The following is a 20,347-nucleotide window of genomic DNA, read 5'->3' on the forward strand; positions in this document are numbered from 1 at the left end:
TTTTTTTTTTTTAATTAAAAAAATTTTTAAGTCCTCTATTATTCCTTTAATTTTCACTTTTATAACCTACTACTACTTTGAAAAAAAAAAAAAAGACCTATTTTTTTAAAGCAAACTTCATATATATATATTTTTTATAATTTTGTGACCTTGTTTGTTTTTTTTTTTTTTTTTTCTTTAACATTTGATTTTTGAAATTCCAAACTCTACTCTAGATTTTTAATTTATGCTTTTTGGTATTTGTTATCAATTTTGTTCCTATATTTTCTTTATAATTTTTGTGACTTTGTTTTTGTTGGGTTTTTTTTCTCTCTCTTTCTTTTTCTTCTTCTTTTTTTTAACATTATATTTTTGAAATTCCAAACTCTACTCTAGATTTTTAACTTTTGCTTTTTGGTATTTGTTATCAATTTTGTACCTATATTTTCTTTATAATTTTTGCAACTTTGTTTGTTTTTGTTTGTTTGTTTTTTCTCTTTTTCTTTTCCTTCTTCTTTTCTTTAACATTGTATTTTTGAAATTCCAAACTCTACTCTAGATTTTTAATTTTTGCTTTTATGTATTTGTTACCAATTTTGTACCTTTAAGAACCCAATCTTCAGTACCCATTTTTCACTAGGGAGCGAGATTACTGGCTTGACTGCTCTCTTTCCCTTTGGACTCTCCTTTGTCTCCACTGGGTCGCCTGTGTCTCCTCCCTAACCCCTCTCTACTCTACCCAACTCTGTGAATTTCTGTGTGTTCCAGATGGTGGAGAACACTTAAGGAACTGATTACTGGCTGGATCTGTCTCCCTCCTTTTCATTTCCCCCTTTTATCCTCCTGGCCACCTCTGTCTCCTTCCTCCTTCTTCTCTTCTCTGTATAACTCCGTGAACACCTCTGAGCAATCCAGTTGTGGCGTGCACATAAGGAAGTGATTACTGGCTAGCCCACTCTCTCCTCTATTGATTCCACCTCATCTCATTCAGGTCACCCCTAACTCCCTCCTCCCTCTTCTCTTCTCCATGTAACGCTGTGAACCTCTCTGGGTGACCCTCATGGTGGAGAAACTTTTCATCTTTAACGTAGATGTTTTATCAATGGTGCTGTATAGAAGGAGAAGTTTTGAAACTACTGTAATAATAAGACCGATAACTGGAAGCAGGAGGCTTAAGTCCAAACCCTGACTCCAGGGAACTCCTGACTCCAGGGATCATTAATTGACAGGAGCTAATCAAACGCCTCCATACCTACACTGAAACCAAGCACCACACAAGAGCCAACAAGTTCCAGGGCAAGACATACCAAGCAAATTCTCCAGCAACACAGGAACACAGCCCTGAGCTCCAAGATACAGGCTGCCCAAAGTCACCCCAAAACCATAGACATCTCATAACTCACTACTGGACATTTCATTGCACTCCAGAGAGAAGAAATACAGCTCCACCCACCAGAACACCTACACAAGCTTCCCTAACCAAGAAACCTTGACAAGCCACCTGTACAAACCCACACACAGCAAGGAAACGCCATAATAAAGAGAACTCCACAAACTGCCAGAATACAGAAAGGACACCCCAAACTCAGCAATTTAAACAAGATGAAGAGACAGAGGAATACCCAGCAGATAAAGGAATGGGATAAATGCCCACCAAACCAAACAAAAGAGGAAGAGATAGGGAATCTACCTGATAAAGAATTCCGAATAATGATAGTGAAATTGATCCAAAATCTTGAAATCAAATGGAATCACAGATAAATAGCCTGGAGACAAGGATTGAGAAGATGCAAGAAAGGTTTAACAAAGACCTAGAAGAAATAAAAAAGAGTCAATATATAATGAATAATGCAATAAATGAAATAAAAAACACTCTGGAGGCAACAAATAGTAGAATAACAGAGGCAGAAGATAGGATTAGTGAATTAGAAGATAGAATGGTAGAAATAAATGAATCAGAGAGGAAAAAAGAAAAATGAATTAAAAGAAATGAGGACAATCTCAGAGACCTCCAGGACAATATTAAACGCTACAGCATTCGAATCATAGGGGTCCCAGAAGAAGAAGACAAAAAGAAAGACCGTGAGAAAATACTTGAGGAGATAATAGTTGAAAACTTCCCTAAAATGGGGAAGGAAATAATCACTCAAGTCCAAGAAACCCAGAGAGTCCCAAACAGGATAAACCCAAGGCGAAACACCCCAAGACACATATTAATCAAATTAACAAAGATCAAGCACAAAGAACAAATATTAAAAGCAGCAAGGGAAAAACAACAAATAACACACAAGGGAATTCCCATAAGGATAACAGCTGATCTTTCAATAGAAACTCTTCAAGCCAGGAGGGAATGGCAAGACATATTTAAAGTGATGAAAGAAAATAACCTACAGCCCAGATTATTGTACCCAGCAAGGATCTCATTCAAATATGAAGGAGAAATCAAAAGCTTTACAGACAAGCAAAAGCTGAGAGAATTCAGCACCACCAAACCAGCTCTCCAACAAATACTAAAGGATATTCTCTAGACAGGAAACACAAAAAGGGTGTATAAATTTGAACCCAAAACAATAAAGTAAATGGCAACGGGATCATACTTATCAATAATCACCTTAAACGTAAATGGGTTGAATGCCCCAACCAAAAGGCAAAGACTGGCTGAATGGATACTAAAACAAGACCCCTACATACGCTGTCTACAAGAGACCCACATCAAAACAGGGGACACATACAGATTGAAAGTGAAGGGCTGGAAAAAGATTTTCCATGCAAATAGGGACCAAAAAAAAGCAGGAGTAGCAATACTCATATCAGATAAAATAGACTTTAAAACAAAGGCTGTGAAAAACAAAGACGGTCACTACATAATGATCAAAGGGTCAATCCAAGAAGAAGATATAACAATTATCAATATATATGCACCCAAGACGGGAGCACTGCAATATGTAAGACAAATGCTAACAAGTATGAAAGGAGAAATTAACAATAACACAATAATAGTGGGAGACTTTAATACCCCACTCACCTATGGATAGATCAACTAAACAGAAAATTAACAAGGAAACACAAACTTTAAACAATACAATAGACCAGTTAGACTTAATTGATATCTATAGGACATTTCATCCCAAAACAATGAATTTCACCTTTTTCTCAAGCGCACATGGAACCTTCTCCAGGATAGATCACATCCTGGGCCATAAATCCAGCCTTGGTAAATTCAAAAAAATAGAAATCATTCCAAGCATCTTTTCTGACCACAATGCAGTAAGATTAGATTTCAATTACAGGAGAAAAACTATTAAAAATTCCAACATATGGAGGCTGAACAACACGCTGCTGAATAACCAACAAATCACAGAAGAAATCAAAAAAGAAATCAAAATCTGCATAGAAACGAATGAAAATGAAAACACAACAATCCAAAACCTGTGGGACACTGTAAAAGCAGTCCTAAGGGGAAAGTTCATAGCAATACAGGCATACCTCAAGAAACAAGAAAAGAGTCAAATAAATAACCTAACTCTACACCTAAAGCAACTAGAAAAGGAAGAGATGAAAAACCCCAGGGTTAGTAGAAGGAAAGAAATCTTAAAAATTAGGGCAGAAATAAATGCAAAAGAAACAAAAGAGACTTAGAAAAAATCAACAAAGCCAAAAGCTCGTTCTTTGAAAGGATAAATAAAATTGACAAACCATTAGCCAGACTCATCAAGAAACAAAGGGAGAAAAATCAAATCAATAAAATTAGAAATGAAAATGGAGAGATCACAACAGACAACACAGAAATACAAAGGATCATAAGAGACTACTATCAACAATTATATGCCAATAAAATGGACAACATGGAAGAAATGGACAAATTCTTAGAAAAGTACAACTTTCCAAAACTGGACCAGGAAGAAATAGAAAATCTTAACAGACCCATCACAAGCACGGAAATTGAAACTGTAATCAAAAATCTTCCAGCAAACAAAAGCCCAGGTCCAGACGGCTTCACAGCTGAATTCTACCAAAAATTTAGAGAAGAGCTAACACCTATCCTGCTCAAACTCTTCCAGAAAATTGCAGAGGAAGGTAAACTTCCAAACTCATTCTATGAGGCCACCATCACCCTAATACCAAAACCTGACAAAGATGCCACAAAAAAAAAAGAAAACTACAGGCCAATATCACTGATGAACATAGATGCAAAAATCCTTAACAAAATTCTAGCAATCAGAATCCAACAACACATTAAAAAGATCATACACCATGACCAAGTGGGCTTTATCCCAGGGATGCAAGGATTCTTCAATATCCGCAAATCAATCAGTGTAATACACCACATTAACAAATTGAAAAATAAAAATATGATTATCTCAATAGATGCAGAGAAAGCCTTTGACAAAACTCAACATCCATTTATGATAAAAACTCTCCAGAAAGCAGGATTAGAAGGAACATACCTCAACATAATAAAAGCTATATATGACAAACCCACAGCAAACATTATCCTCAGTGGTGAAAAATTGAAAGCATTTCCTCTAAAGTCAGGAACAAGACAAGGGTGCCCACTTTCACCATTACTATTCAACATAGTTTTGGAAGTTTTGGCCACAGCAATCAGAGCAGAAAAAGAAATAAAAGGAATCCAAATTGGAAAAGAAGAAGTAAAACTCTTACTGTTTGCAGATGACATGATCCTCTACATAGAAAACCCTAAAGACTCCACCAGAAAATTACTAGAACTAATCAATGATTATAGTAAAGTTGCAGGACATAAAATCAACACACAGAAATCCCTTGCATTCCTATAATAATAATGAGAAATAATTCCTTTGTTGTGCAGAAGCTTTTAAGTTTAATTAGGTCCCATTTGTTTATTTTTGCTTTTATTTCCAATATTCTGGGAGGTGGGTCATAGAGGATCCTGCTGTGATCTATGTCGGAGAGTGTTTTGCCTATGTTCTCCTCTAGGAGTTTTATAGTTTCTGGTCTTATGTTCAGATCTTTAATCCATTTTTAGTTTATTTTTGTGTATGGTGTTATATGAGAATAATAAAAATAATGAGAAATAACACTAATAATGAGAAAACTGAAAGAGAAATTAAGGAAACAATTCCATTCACCATTGCAACGGAAAGAATAAAATACTTAGGAATGTATCTACCTAAAGAAACTAAAGACCTATATATAGAAAACTATAAAACACTGGTGAAAGAAATCAAAGAGGACACTAATAGATGGAGAAATATACCATGTTCATGGATTGGAAGAATCAATATAGTGAAAATGAGTATACTACCCAAAGCAATTTATAGATTCAATGCAATCCCTATCAAGCTACCAACGGTATTCTTCACAGAGTTAGAACAAATGATTTCACAATTTGTATGGAAATACAAAAAACCTCGAATAGCCAAAGCTATTTTGAGAAAGAAGAATGGAACTGGAGGAATCAACCTACCTGACTTCAGGCTCTACTACAAAGCCACAATTATCAAGACAGTATGGTACTGGCACAAAGACAGAAATATAGATCAATGGAACAAAATAGAAAGCCCAGAGATAAATGCATGCACATATGGACACCTTATCTTTGACAAAGGAGGCAAGAATATACAATGGATTAAAGACAATCTCTTTAACAAGTGGTGCTGGGGAAACTGGTCAACCACTTGTAAAAGAATGAAACTAGAGCACTTTCTAACACCATACACAAAAATAAACTAAAAATGGATTAAAGATCTGAACATAAGACCAGAAACTATAAAACTCCTAGAGGAGAACATAGGCAAAACACTCTCCGACATAGATCACAGCAGGATCCTCTATGACCCACCTCCCAGAATATTGGAAATAAAAGCAAAAATAAACAAATGGGACCTAATTAAACTTAAAAGCTTCTGCACAACAAAGGAAACTATAAGCAAGGTGAAAAGACAGCCTTCAGAATGGGAGAAAATAATAGCAAATGAAGCAACTGACAAACAGCTAATCTCAAAAATATATAAGCAACTCCTACAGCTCAATTCCAGAAAAATAAATGACCCAATCAAAAAATGGGCCAAAGAACTAAATAGACATTTCTCCAAAGAAGACATACAGATGGCTAACCAACACATGAAAAGATGCTCAACATCACTCATCAGAGAAATGCAAATCAAAACCACTATGAGGTACCATTTCACGCCAGTCAGAATGACTGCAATCCAAAAGTCTACAAGCAATAAATGCTGGAGAGGGTGTGGAGAAAAGGGAACCCTCTTACACTGTTGGTGGGAATGCAAACTAGTATAGCCACTATGGAGAACAGTGTGGAGATTCCTTAAGAAACTGGAAATAGAACTGCCCTATGATCCAGCAATCCCACTGCTGGGCATACACACTGAGGAAACCAGAATTGAAAGAGACACGTGTACCCCAATGTTCATCGCAGCACTGTTTATAATAGCCAGGACATGGAAGCAACCTAGATGTCCATCAGCAGATGAATGGATAAGAAAGCTGTGGTACATATACACAATGGAGTATTACTCAGCCATTAAAAAGAATACATTTGAATCAGTTCTAATGAGGTGCATGAAACTGGAGCCTATTATACAGAGTGAAGTAAGCCAGAAAGAAAAACACCAATACAGTATACTAACGCATATATATGGAATTTAGAAAAACGGTATACGAGACAGGAAAAGAGACACTGATGTATAGAACAGTCTTTTGGACTCTGTGGGAGAGGGAGAGGGAGAGGGTGGGATGATTTGGCAGAATGGCATTGAAATACGTATAATATCATATATGGAATGAGTCGCCAGTCCAGGTTCGATGCACGATACTGGATGCTTGGGGCTGGTGCACTGGGACGACCCAGAGGGAAGGTATGGGGAGGGAGGAGGGAGGAGGGTTCAGGATGGGGAACACATGTATACCTGTGGCGGATTCATTTCGATATTTGGCAAAACCAATACAATAGTGTCAAGTTTAAAAATAAAATAAATAAAAAGAGAGAATAACACGCACACACACAAAAAAAGAAGAAGTGAATTTTGAGAAAAAAAAAAAAGAGAAGTGATGTTCCTCTGGGCAAGTGCAGTGAAAGATGGAGGGAGGGGGGGATGAAAAGTAATAAATATACTCCCTGCCCCTTAAGTACCTACGTTCACATTCTAGAGACAAAACATGTGAATCAGGACCTTGTATTGTGGAAGTCTGTGCTGACATCCTTGCTTCTGATTAAGGTCACCATGACTTCCAGAAAAGTGACCGGCAAAGGCCAACAACACTGTCCAACTGACCAGTTATTTTCAGACTGTGAAGGATTTGGTCATAGTGAAGGGTCTTTGGGGATTGGCTAGTTGGATCCTTGAAGGAAACAAAAATGATTCTGGTCTTGGAAATGAATTGGAAGTAAATCAGCACAGAGTGACTAGGCTTCCTCAAAGCACTGTGGCTGATCATTTATGGAGACAGCAGGCGTAAATTTCCTGTCATCACTGAGCCTGAAGATCTCACTATTTAAGAAGCACAGAGAACTTTTGCTAAATTAACTGTTAATTTTATGGCCAAGAATAGAGAATTTAATGCAACTTTATAATTGCTTTATTTTTGGCTGAAAATGGTCCTGTTTGTCGGAAAGACCCATGTGAAATTTTGTCATCCTCAATTTATTTACTTAGTTATGGGATGTAAAAAACATTAAAGTACATTTTAAAAGCAAATGTATTATATTTAGTATTTTTACATTAAATTGTATATGATATGCTATGTATTCCTCTCAAGAAAGATGAAACTTAGGTTTACGGGATTTCTTTTTCTTTCTTTTTTTAAAATTTTATTTATTTATTATTTTTGGCTGTGCTGTGTATCTTCATCGTTTCACCCTGGCTTTCTCTAGTTACGGCAAGTGGGGCTACTCTCTAGTTGTGATGCACGGGCTTCCCGTTGCGGTGGCTTGTCTTGTGCAGCACAGGCTCTGGGCACACAGGCTTCAGTCATTAGAGTTCACAGGCTCCAGAGGGTGCAGGCTTCAGTAGCTGTGGTGCACAGGCTTAGTTACTCCATGACAAGTGGAATCTTCCCAGATCAGGGATCGAAGCTGTATCCCCTGCATTGGCAGGCAGTTTCTTAACCACTAGACCACCAGGGAAGTCCTACAGGATATCTTATGATTAGTCAGAAGTTGATTAACATGCTAGGGTATTGCTTCTTATTCTTTTTCTTTCCTTAGTATATGTAAAACTTCAGCTACTTGAATTAAGCTGACAATGTTTATGGTTCTAAAACTAAAGATATTTATGGCAGTTTTTCCCTTTCTGTTGATAGTTTCAGCCTTTTGTGGGATACTCTTTTAATCAGTGTGCAGTGGTTGGAAACGGGGGAATTTTAAATCAGTCTCTCTGTGGAGCTGAAATCGATAAAGCTGACTTCGTTTTTAGGTAAGTACTATCAAATTGTTTTTTTTTTTTTTAAATCCAAGATCAGTTCAATATTTTAAAGGAATAGTCTAAAGATACTCTGTTTAAATTTTGATCTTTGAAATTTATTGCTTAAGCCTACAATTTATCTGGTTTGTTTTCTGAAGTGTTAAATGGATCATGAGTTCCTTTGAATGTTGATACCAGAAGGATAAAACTGCTATGCTTACTAAACTTTCCAGAAACCCTGTATGAAATCATGGTGAAAGAGGATCTTCACTGAAGGACTTGTCAGAGACTTCAGTGTATCAAGGATAACTTTTTTTTTCTTAAACAGCATTTCAAGAAAACTTTGTTTTCAGGTAATACTTATGAAAATGCTGACTTAGATTTTGTATAGCATAAATAAACATCATTGTTTATTTAGATTTCTAAATAAACATCATTGTTTATTTCTAAATAAACATCTAAATAAACTTTGTTTAGTTAGATTTCTAAATAAACATCATTGTTTATTTAGATTTCTAAATAAACATCATTGTTTATTTAGATTTCTAAATAAACATCATTGTTTATTTAGATTTCTAAATAAACATCATTGTTTATTTAGATTTCTAAATAAACATCATTGTTTATTTAGATTTCTGGCCTGAAATTTAAGTGGGGGAAAATGTGGCTTGTAAAATTCTGATCTTTTAAAATGTTTATATCTCAGTACAAGCTAGCTTGCCAAAAACAGAAGCAAAAGTGGTTTCTATGTGTTTCTGAACTAATAAGACAAAGCAGAGAGCATCTCCACTTTCAGAACATGATGGAAAGATGATTCATCCTTGTGAGGATGGATTTCAATTGAAATGTACCTTTTCATAAAGTTGAAATCTGTTTCTTCCTATTTCATGAGCAATGATTGCATGCATCTGAGGAAGATCCTTTGATCTTTATTGATTTAATGCTGCCCTTTTTATTAGCACATGAAAAGGAAATACAGTTTTGGATCAGGAGCTCCCCCTCACTTTAATCTCATTTAGAATTTTATGCTGAAAGTAATGACAGAACAACAGACCTGGCAGTCCAACAAGTATTGTGTTCCTCATGATGAATGTGGAAATGGTGAATACCTGCATGATTTAGCCATTTTGCTAAAGTACTCAGTATGGAAAAGCCAGGGGGGAAAATAAATAATTCTTCTCATAATAGACTTGTTATAGACTGAAAATTCCCAAAACATCTGGGGTGAATATTATGCCTAAATATCCATTTTACTTTATAACACGTATAAGAAATACAAGTTTAGGTTTAACAAGCAGAAAAAACAACAACAACTCAACAGCTACTTAATTTATAACTCTGAAATAAATGTATATATTCTAGATTCTGCATTTGCTGATGCCAGGTATTTTTCTGAATAGAAATACTTTTTTTTTTTAATTTTTTCAGAATATAAATACTAACTTCAATACTTTTGAAGTTAGCCTTCCAAACATAAAGGTCAGATGGGGGCTATACATAGTTGATGTCATTAAAATTCATTTAATGTTTAAGCCTATATCGATTTTGGCCATACATGTTTTATAGTTTATAAAACCATCTGGAAACTGCTTGTGATTTTTCATTTCAGAAGATTGGGAGCTGTCAATTAAAAGTGTAAGGAACAAGAATAGGTGTTGAGTGGCTTCACTGTACTTTATATATGCAATACACAATATTTCCCCTATGGGTCTCCAGTGATATCATATTGGAAATCATTGTTGAGTCTTCAAAAGGATATGAAGTAGTTATGTTCTGGAAAGTAGATTTGTTACAGGAAGTCCACTAATGAAGATATTTCTGTGGCCTGTTATCTATGATTAATATTTGTTTTTTCCAAAGTGCCATCTTTGTTTTAGGATGTATCTTTTTTATCAGTGAGGGAAGTACATGTTTCATTTATTCATATATTTCACAGAGGATGAAATAGATTATTTTAACCTCAGGAGCATTACAGAACACAGTCAAGTTTAAACAGCTTTCCTCAGAGATGCTCCCTTTGTATGTATAGCTTTAAGGAAATGGTCTACTTGAAATTCTGTAAATGATACTTAGGGAGTCGTAACCAACTTTCCCTTTTTTTGTGACAAGAATATGCTTACTCAAAATTACAATTCTTAATTTGTTTTCCAATTTAAAAACCAATTAGTACTCAAAAGAGGATGAGAACATCAATATGAAAGCATCATTATAAGAACATTAGAGCTTTATTTATTAACAGCTTAATTTGGTGGAAAAACTATCCATATGGGAATCAGGAAATCTTTAATTTTTTATATACTCTTTGCTTCTGGCAGACATTATAACCATAATGACAATGCCTCAATTTTTAAAAATTTGTAAACTGACAATAATACCTAACAGAAGCCAAATATATTAAGAAAAGGTGGCAAGAATACACAGAAGAACTATACTAAAGAGATCTTAATGACCCAGATAACCCCAATGGTGTGATCACTCACCTAGAACCAAATATCCTGGAGTCCGAATCAGATGGGCCTTAGGAGACACCACTGTGAACAAAGCTAGTGGAGGTGATGGAATTCCTATATCAAATCCTAAAAGATGATGCTGTGAAAGTGCTGTACTCAATGTGGCAACAAATTTGGAAAACTCAGCAGTGGCCACAGGACTGGGAAAGGTCAGTTTTCATTCCAATCCCAAAGAAAGGCAATGCCAAAGAATATTCAAACAACTGCATAGTTGCACTCATCTTACATGCTAGCAAAGTAATGCTCAAAATTCTCCAAGCAGGGCTTCAACAGTACATGAACTGAGAACTTCCAGATGTTCAAGCTGGGTTTAGAAAAGGCAGAGGAACCAGAGATCAAATTGCCAACCTCCGTTGGGTTTTTGAAAAAGCAAGAGAGTTCCACAAAAACATCTACTTGTGCTTTATTGACTATGCAAAAGCCTTTAACTGTGTGAATCACAACTGAAAAATTCTTAAAGATATGGGAATACCAGACCACCTTACCTGCCTCCTGAGAAATCTGTATATAGGTCAAGAAGCAACAATTAAACGTTGTACAACAAACTGGTTCCAAATTGGGAAAGGAGTATGTAACAGCTGTATATTGTCAACCTGTTTATTTAACTTATGCGCAGAGTACATCGTGCACAATGCCAGGCTGAATGAAGCAAAAGCTGGAATCAAGATTGCGGAGGGAAATGTCAATAACTTCAGATATGCAGATGCCACCACCCTGATGGCAGAAAGTGAAGAGGAATTGAGGAGTCTTTTGATGAAAGTGAAAGAGGAGAGTGAAAAAGCTGGCTTAAAACTCAACATTCAAAAAAACTAAGATCATGGCATCCAGTCCCATCACTTCATGGCAAATAGATGGGTATCAATGGAAATAGTGAGAGATTTTATTTTCTTGGGCTCCAAAATCACTGCAGATGGTGACTGCAGCCATGAAATTAAAAGACACTTGCTCCTTGGAAGAAAAGCTATGACCAACCTAGAGAGCATATTAAAAAGCAGAGACATTATTTTGCCAACAGAGGTCTATCTAGTCAAAGTTACAGTTTTTCTAGTAGTCATGTATGGATGTGAGATCTGGACCATAAAGAAAGCTGAGTGCTGAAGAATTGATGCTTTTGAACTGTGGTGTTGGAGAAGACTTTTGAGAGTCCCTTGGACCGCAAGGAGATCAAACCAGTCAATCCTAAAGGAAATCAGTCCTGAATATTCATTGGAAGGACTGATGCTGAAGCTGAAGCCCCAATACTTTGGCCACCTGATGTGAAGAACTGACTCATTGGAAAAGACTCTGATGCTGGGGAAGATTGAAGGCAGGAGAAGGGGACAGCAGAAAATGAGATGGTTGGATGGCATCACTGACTCAATGGACAAGAGTTTGAGCAAGCTCCAGGAGTTGGTGATGCACAGGGAAGCCTGGCATGCTGTGGTCCATGGGGTCACAGAGTCAGACACAAATGAGTAACTGAACTGAACTGACCACCATAGGAATCTAATTAATATAAATAATTTAAATAAAAGGATTGTGAACTCTTCAAATGCTAGGCAAGGTGTAATTGTCACTTCTAGTTTTGTCACTGAAAGCATTTATCAGATTCTTACGTTTTATCCAATGTTGAAATGCCAACTAAGAGTTTGTTGCTGTTGTTGTGTAGTCGCTAAGTCATGTCCAACTCTTTTGCAACCCCATAGACTATAGCCTGCCAGGCTATAGGATTTTCCAGCAAGAATATTGGAGTAGGTTGCCATTTTCTTCTCCAAGGGGTCTTCCCAACCCAGGATCGAACCCGTGTCTAAATTCTGTACTTATTAAGTATTTTCGATGGAAATCAGATGAATTCTGAGACTCTATTTACAGCAGTAATTTTCTCCAATAAAATGAGAATGGTCACATGCATATGTGTGGATGTACTTTTTTTTGAAAGTTATATTTTGAGAATATTTTTTCTTCCAAATTTCAGGTGTAATCTCCCCCCAACCACAGGAAATGTTACCAATGATGTTGGGACTAAAACCAACCTGGTGACTCTAAATCCCAGTATTATAAAGCTAAGGTAAGTCCCTCCAAGTTACATAACTGTTCAAGACCACTTTTTTATTATTTAACCTATTTCTTAGTCTAAGCCCCAGTCTTGCTGCTGAGACTGTCTGGAATGGCTTTGTAAGGAAAATACATAAGAATATATTAGTAATTTAGGTTGGGCTCATGAGAGGTATGTCCAGTTGCACTTCTAATGTCATAAGTCAAGGGTTGCTAATCAAATTAGAACTTACTTATCTCTTCATGTTTTTCACGAGTACTGAAGTTTTTAAAAAATTATTTCCTTTCAGAATTTAAATGTTACTATTTTGTCTTGATAAAACTTTCTTGAAAAAACTTAGTCTACTTAGAAGCTTCAGAGAGTAAGCCTTAGGAGAACCTGACAAAATTGTCAGGGCACTTTGGGCAGTTTATTACTAAAAAATAATTCCCATATTTTATTTTCCACAATGTCACTACTATGAAATATTGGCTGTTCAGTAAAAATCCCATTAAAAGTGAAAGTGTTAGTTTCTCAGTCGTGTCTGACTCTTTGCGACGCCATGGACTTCTGTCCATGGGATTCTCCAGGCAAGAATACCGGAGTGGGTAGCCATTCCCTTCATCAGGGGATGTTTCTGATCCAGGGGTCAAACCCGGGTCTCCTGCATTGCAGGCAGATTCTTTACTGTCTGAGCCACCAGGGAAGCCCCAAAATCCTATACTTAGTTTTATTCAGTTGTTTTCATCCAAAGTGATTAATAATTGTTGTTAGTAGAATATATCCCTCAAATAGTTCTAGTATGACTTAAGAGAATATAACATATTATACCTGTCTCCCCAGAGTTTATTTTCTGAACACATGCACTTAGGTATACCAGTGTATTTACTGAGGCATTATTTAAATGAAACACATAGAACTATCACAGTCCACGGAGGAAATTTAAAATGCATATGTGTGTGTGTGTGTGTGTGTGTGCATATAGATATTTTAAGTTTTCTAAAGCAGAGATCCCCAGCCTCTGGGATCTAATGCCTAATGATCTGAGGTGGAACTGATATAATAATAATAGAAATAAAGTACACAATAAAGATACTGCACTTGAATCATTCCCAAACCACCCCCACCCCCCAGTTCATGGAAAAATTATCTTCTGTGAAACCAGTCCCTGGTGCCAAAAAGGTTGGGGACTGCTGTTTTAAAGGAAATTGTTATTTTATAATAATATGTATACTTGAATATAGCTCAATGAATTTTTTTAAATGTATAGATATTTTAAGAGTGTGCTGTGTTTGAGAAAATGTATCAGTATGATACATTTGGAAGGTGTTTCAGCATTAAAAACCAACTTCAGAAAAAAATTACTGAGTTTGAAGATAAAATAATTTTTAAAAATGTATTTCCAGCAAGAATATTGTTCTGTAAGAAGGTAGAAATGAAAGAATAGATATGCCTATTCTATTGAAAGAGATGAAAGAAAAGAAAGAAATGAAGACCTAACCCTTGATATTTATCATACAAGATGCTTGCTGCTGCTGCTGCTACTAAGTCGCTTCAGTCATGTCCGACTCTGTGCGACCCCATAGACGGTAGCCCACCAGGCTCCCCTGTCCCTGGGACTCTCCAGGCAAGAACACTGGAGTGGGTTGCCATTTCCTTCTCCAATGCATGAAAGTGAAAAGTGAAGGTGAAGTCGCTCAGTCGTGTCCGACTCTTGGCGACCCCATGGACTGCAGCCCACCAGGCTCCTCTGTCCATGGGATTTTCCAGGCAATAGTACTGGAGTGGGGTGCCATTGCCTTCTCCTATACAAGATGTTTACTTAACCTGAATTTCTCTGAATCTTCAGTTTGTCTCTTTTATATACAGTGACATAACTGGTTCTGTTTTTTGGTCAGTGGTATGTTACCCAAACTGTTCCTTTGATGATTATTGTTAAAATCACAATGTTTTAAAAATTTGGCAGATATGGGAACTTAAAGGAAAAGAAAGCAATATTTCTGGAGGACGTTGCAGCCTATGGAGATGCTTTCGTCCTTCTGCCTGCGTTTTCCTTCAGGGCCAATACCGCGGCCTCTTTTAAAGTGTACTACACACTGAAGGAATCTAAAGCAAGACAAAAGGTTTTATTTTTCCATCCCAAGTACCTGAAAAACCTTGCACTCTTCTGGAGGACTAAAGGTGTGACCGAGTATCGCCTGTCCTCCGGCTTGATGATCACAAGTGTGGCAGTCGAGCTGTGTGAGAACGTGAAGCTGTATGGATTCTGGCCCTTCTCTAGAACTGGAGAGAACATGCCTGTCAGCCATCACTACTACGACAATAAGTTACCTAAACGCGGTTTCCATGAGATGCCCAAAGAGTATAGCCAAATTCTCCAGCTTCATGTGAAAGGCATCCTCAAGTTACAGTTTAGCAAATGTGAAACAGCCTGAACCAAATGCCTTTAAATGGGCATCATGTTCACATAATGCAGTTGGTGAGTAACTATTCCCAAACGCCGAGAGAGATGGTTGTAGTGTTTCATAGGAAGAGTCCCAAAAGTTGGTTGGCTCCATGCTCCACACTACGTGTGCAACCTTAGCAACTCATTTAATTGTTCTAATCGTCAGTTTCTCTTCCTGTAAAATGGGCATCATGATATCTAACTCATGTTAGGAAAATGTGATAATCTATGAAATCTTTTGGCAAGTATTTGGTGTGAGGTAGGGACTCTAAGAATATTTCTTTGTTGATGTTTACCATTTTCACCCTCACCAGACATAATAAAAGGTAGGATGTCTTGAAGACTCTTTTTGGAGAGAACAGCTGAGTTGCCAAATATCCACTGGAATTCTTTCTCTGGCAGGAACCTCTATTATCCATAAAATCATTCCCGCCTTTCTTCCTAATTTAAAAAGTACATATAAGAAAATTGTTTACTTAAACAAAAAGCCTTTCATTATTCAGGAACGAATGCCTTATGCTTCTAATTACAGTCACTTGTGTCTTGAGCCACACTGATGTAGTGGTTGGATTTAGGCCAATTCTTTTCCTCTTTTACATTTAAAAATCACTCTTTTACATACCTATATTTACTACTTCAAGGGCAGTTACAATTTTTCATACCTGTTGTCTTGTCTGTGGAAAACAGCTGCTTCATGCCGACCCTTTCCCAAACTCTGTGAGAGAAATATAAAAATGACTTAAGGCCTGCAGGAAGGAAGAGATGTGTGTTTCATAAACACATTGATGTGCATTTTGTAAACACATTGTGCTCAATGTTCACAAAAGCTTTGAGGAGACAGTACTGTGAGGAATGAAACAAGAATGATTCAATCGATTTCAATGAAATCTATTTCAGAGAAGAGGTGGTTTCTGAATTAAACCTAGTGAAGGAGGAAGGCTTCACCAAATGAAGACGAATCTAGGTAGAGGAAACTTGATAGGAGAGAAAGCAGTCCCCTTGATTCCAGTTGAAGTTATTTGAGGGTAAATCATGGTCTTTACCTACAAACTTCCACGTGGTGATGGGATATATAGCCCATGGGGGTGGTGGGTTGGACCTACATCTGTGAAATGGAAATAATACCAAGCTGAATGATTTCATAGGAAAGTCGTAAAAACTAATGCCCAGAGAAACTTAATTCTCAGCAAGGAAAGCTGTACATTTACATGAGAACTAAGACTAATCATTTAAACACCAATATAAAATAAAGCTTAAGGAGACATTGAATAGCTTAGGTTATGGTGTTATACATGTTGATGTAGTTCATCCCTGCAGCTATTGAATAAGTAAGTTATTTGACTTAAATAAGTAATAACGTGCACACTTTCCTACTCATTTTTGTACCAGTGTGAGAAGAGCAGAAATAGGAGCAGAGCAGAGTGGACAGCGTGACAAATTCATTATGAATATAATTCTGAATTCTTAACTTAGCCAGATTATTGTTTTATTCAACATTCACTTGTAAGAACACTCTGCTACCAACTGCTTATTTTGCAAAACTAATCTTTAATTTTTAGTTTGATTGTAGTTGACTTTTGTGATACTTTTCTTAATTCACATTCTCATTTGTTCTTTATAGCAAATGAAACCTATTACCTCCATAAATTGGTTTAAAAGTTCATATATAAATATTTTCTAAAAGAACCATGCTTTTAGTTGCATAGAGTCTAATTCATGTATCTTTTTGTAGCAATGAATAAATGACTGTTTTCTACTGCTTCTAATGAGTTTAATTAGTTTTTAAAAATCTGCTAGCAGGATTGATAATGTCTCTATCATGTTATTAGCAGTGATTATGAAAAATAGATCAGAACACTCTAGTATTTTATAGTTTAGTAAAATGTTTCCCTCAAAATGTTTTCTGCCGGGTAGAAACTTCAACTTTGCATTTTGATGACACTGAAAATACATGATGAGTAAAAATAATAGAATATACTGAAATAAATCGTTAAGTATATGACATGGATAATTTGTAAGTTATTTTAATAAAAATCACTTATGATTAGGACATTTAGAGCTTACTTAAGTTTTTCCTATGTAACTTCCTATTTTAACTTTGGATGTTTTGTCTAGAATATCAAAATAGAATTTTCAGTGTCACTGATAAGAATTTTGGAAATACTCAAAATAGTGTGAAGGTAAGGAGTATTGTCCCAAAGATACCCATGTTTGAGTAAAATGTCAGTAGAAAAACTTTTAAGTTGTAGAAGACATGGTATGTCTTTTGCCATGAACACAACCAAAGTTGGTTTCTTGTTTCACATTTGTATTAACGTTTGCGTTGCCAGCCTCAAAGCATGTTGGCGTTTTACAGCTATCCTACCTAGATTTACATTAGCCAAAATTGAGGTCTCAAACAACATGTGTGTTGTTTGTATTGATTCCTGAGTTGGTCTGAGTTGTTGTGAAATCATAAGAGCTTGTAGTTTCCTGCCCTTGTCTGAAACTCTCTTTACTTCTCTAGTGTCCTCAGAGTTGTAGAGAAATAAATGGGGTGGGAGGATGGAGTTCACGTGACATTATCAAAATTCATGTTCTGTTATACTTTTGTTGTTATTGTTCAGGCGCTAAGTCGTTTCTGACTATTCTCCTGCATTGGTAGGCAGGTTCTTTACCACTGAGCCACTAGCGAAACCCCTTATTATACTTTAGAAAGTTTAAAAAATCTGTTTTGGAACAGTAGGACGTTACTGGAGCATCACAGTGGAACACATAGAAGATCGTCGTCTGCCAGGAAATGTTATCATGTAATCTATCAGCTGTGTGAATTGGAAATCATAAGTAACAATTTTTGTTCTGTAATGGTGAGCTATTATACATGTTTCACCAAGATCCAAACTAAAAGAGTACCTCCAAACTCCATTCTGTAGATTTAGTGATTCACCAAGCCTGACATGACACTCTCAAGAAATCTCTGGATGTAATGAGCACTTGTTAGGTGAGTGACCTTCTGCTTTTAAATTTCAGGTACATCCATAGGCATGGAAAACAAAGTCAGTACTGGTGCTAGCCATTACCAAACCTTAGTTAGGACTCCAACTCATAATACTACCTGCTACCAGTTTCTAAGGGAAATACTGGCTTGGTTGATTTCATTTTCTACTTGTTGTTTAGCATCATGTGGCAATGTAAATGAATAATAAGAGCCCAAAATAATTTCTATCAAAATCCAAGGGTAAAGGCAGAAATATTTATTTAAGCATATAAGAATGCTGTATGGTCCCTTGGAAGGATTCCATGAATAACTGCATGGAATTAAATTTTACACAATGTAATAGTCCTTGAAGTCTCTGCTGTTTTTTTCCTACTAACAAAAGGCAAGATAGATCATGACTTTCATGAAAGAAGATTTCCTTCTGCATATAAATTCCAACCCAGTAAATATGTGGGCATTCAGCCAGGTAATCAACCAAGGACATTTTTTTTTGAGGACTTACTATGTGTAGAATACTGGAGTAAGCCATAAATCAAACCTGTTTGGGGCAAGATTTTTCCTTGCTTACAAAAAAATTTACCAGTTAAATACTATATTGTGTCAAGTACCTTAAATCATCCCATACATTTCAGAAAGCTTTGGGAAATTTGGAAAGTTTTGTGTAACAGGTATAAATAGCTACTACAGAAGGATAATTATAATGCAATGTATTAGCACAGTTATGACAGTAAAAACATCACATGCAGCACGACATGGAGACGCACTGTTCTGCTATGAAGCCTTGAAGGAATTGCAGGAATTCACAATATCGGAAGCACTGGACCTAATTAGACTATTTCTTTCTTTATTCTTGATTTTTAAAAATCCAATTGGAGCCACTGCATGAGTTCAGGGTTTACTCTCTGCATGTGGCTTCAGAAGGTTGACTCCAGAGTGAGCAGTCACCATTATCCTCCCGAAGATGGATGGCCAGGAATATTTTTCTTGCCCATCTCATCTGGGTCATCACTCTTCCAAGAGCATTCTTCTTTTTATATATATAAAAAAGTGAGTGATATATGATAGAAAAACATCACTTTATATAATGGAGAAAAGATCAACTCTTCAGCAGATGGTGATATGGAAAAAAGACAAATTTCTATAATACATTGCACTGTAGACAAAGCTGGACTCTAGGTAGATTAAAGAGGGTTTAAAAAGGAAAAATTGCAAAGCTAATAGAGCAAAATGTAGGTAAGGGGCTGTTCTCTTTAAACATAACCCCAAAAGAATTTTTAATTAAGTTAAGAAATGATGACTATGGCTGTGTTAAAATGAAGAATTTCTAGTCAGTGAACAACACCTTAAACAAAGCTCATAGGCAGTGACAGACCAGCATAGCTTTTAGCAATGTGTAAAATTAATGATATTAATATAGAAACATTCTAGGAACTACAAATCAACAAATAAAAGATGAGAAGCTCAATACAAAAATGAATAAAGAATAAGAATGTGCTCTACAAAGAGAAAAGCTGAGCAGCTAATAATGGAAAGTGATGCTCAAACTTACTAATATCTGAGAAATCAAAATAAAAATGAGGTCTATTTATTGTATTGCTAAGAATTTGTAAGATCATTAATTCAACCAGTTTGGAAAGCAGTCTCAAAGTACTGAGGTAGTAAAATTATTTATTTGTCCTATGGCCCAGCAGTCCCACCTTTCACATCTGTGACTCAGAGAACTTCCTTTGTAGGTCCACAAGGAGACAAGTGTTAAGGTATTTATTTCAGGGACTTCCCTGGCGATCCAGTGGCTGAGACTCTGCCCTGCCAATGCAGGGGACCTGGGTTCAATCCCTGGTCAGGGAACGAGATCCCATGTGCTGCAACTAAGACCCAGTGCAGCCAAATACTTTAAAAAACAGTATCAGAAACATAAAAGATATTTTTTAAAGATACTTATTTCAATATTGTTTGCAGTAGCAGGAAGTTGATCTCCCAGGTATCCTTCTCTAAGGGAGTACATGAGTTAATTTT

At 36.3% G+C, this 20,347-nt stretch overlaps 1 protein-coding gene across 1 annotated transcript in view; it reads left to right on the forward strand.

Moving 5' to 3' along the window:
• The window catches only part of ST8SIA6 (ST8 alpha-N-acetyl-neuraminide alpha-2,8-sialyltransferase 6), a 159,718-nt gene extending 142,392 nt beyond the window's left edge, over positions 1-17,326 (forward strand). The window contains exons 6-8 of the mRNA XM_070382134.1: positions 8,284-8,396; positions 12,849-12,941; positions 14,875-17,326. Of these exons, the coding sequence (XP_070238235.1) occupies positions 8,284-8,396; positions 12,849-12,941; positions 14,875-15,343 (675 nt within the window). The 3' untranslated portion in view covers positions 15,344-17,326. The remainder of the gene's footprint in view (positions 1-8,283; positions 8,397-12,848; positions 12,942-14,874) is intronic.
• Positions 17,327-20,347: the final 3,021 nt, after the last annotated feature.

The sequence above is a fragment of the Bos mutus genome, chromosome 13, assembly GCF_027580195.1.
Source record: "Bos mutus isolate GX-2022 chromosome 13, NWIPB_WYAK_1.1, whole genome shotgun sequence".
Lineage (NCBI taxonomy): Eukaryota > Metazoa > Chordata > Mammalia > Artiodactyla > Bovidae > Bos > Bos mutus.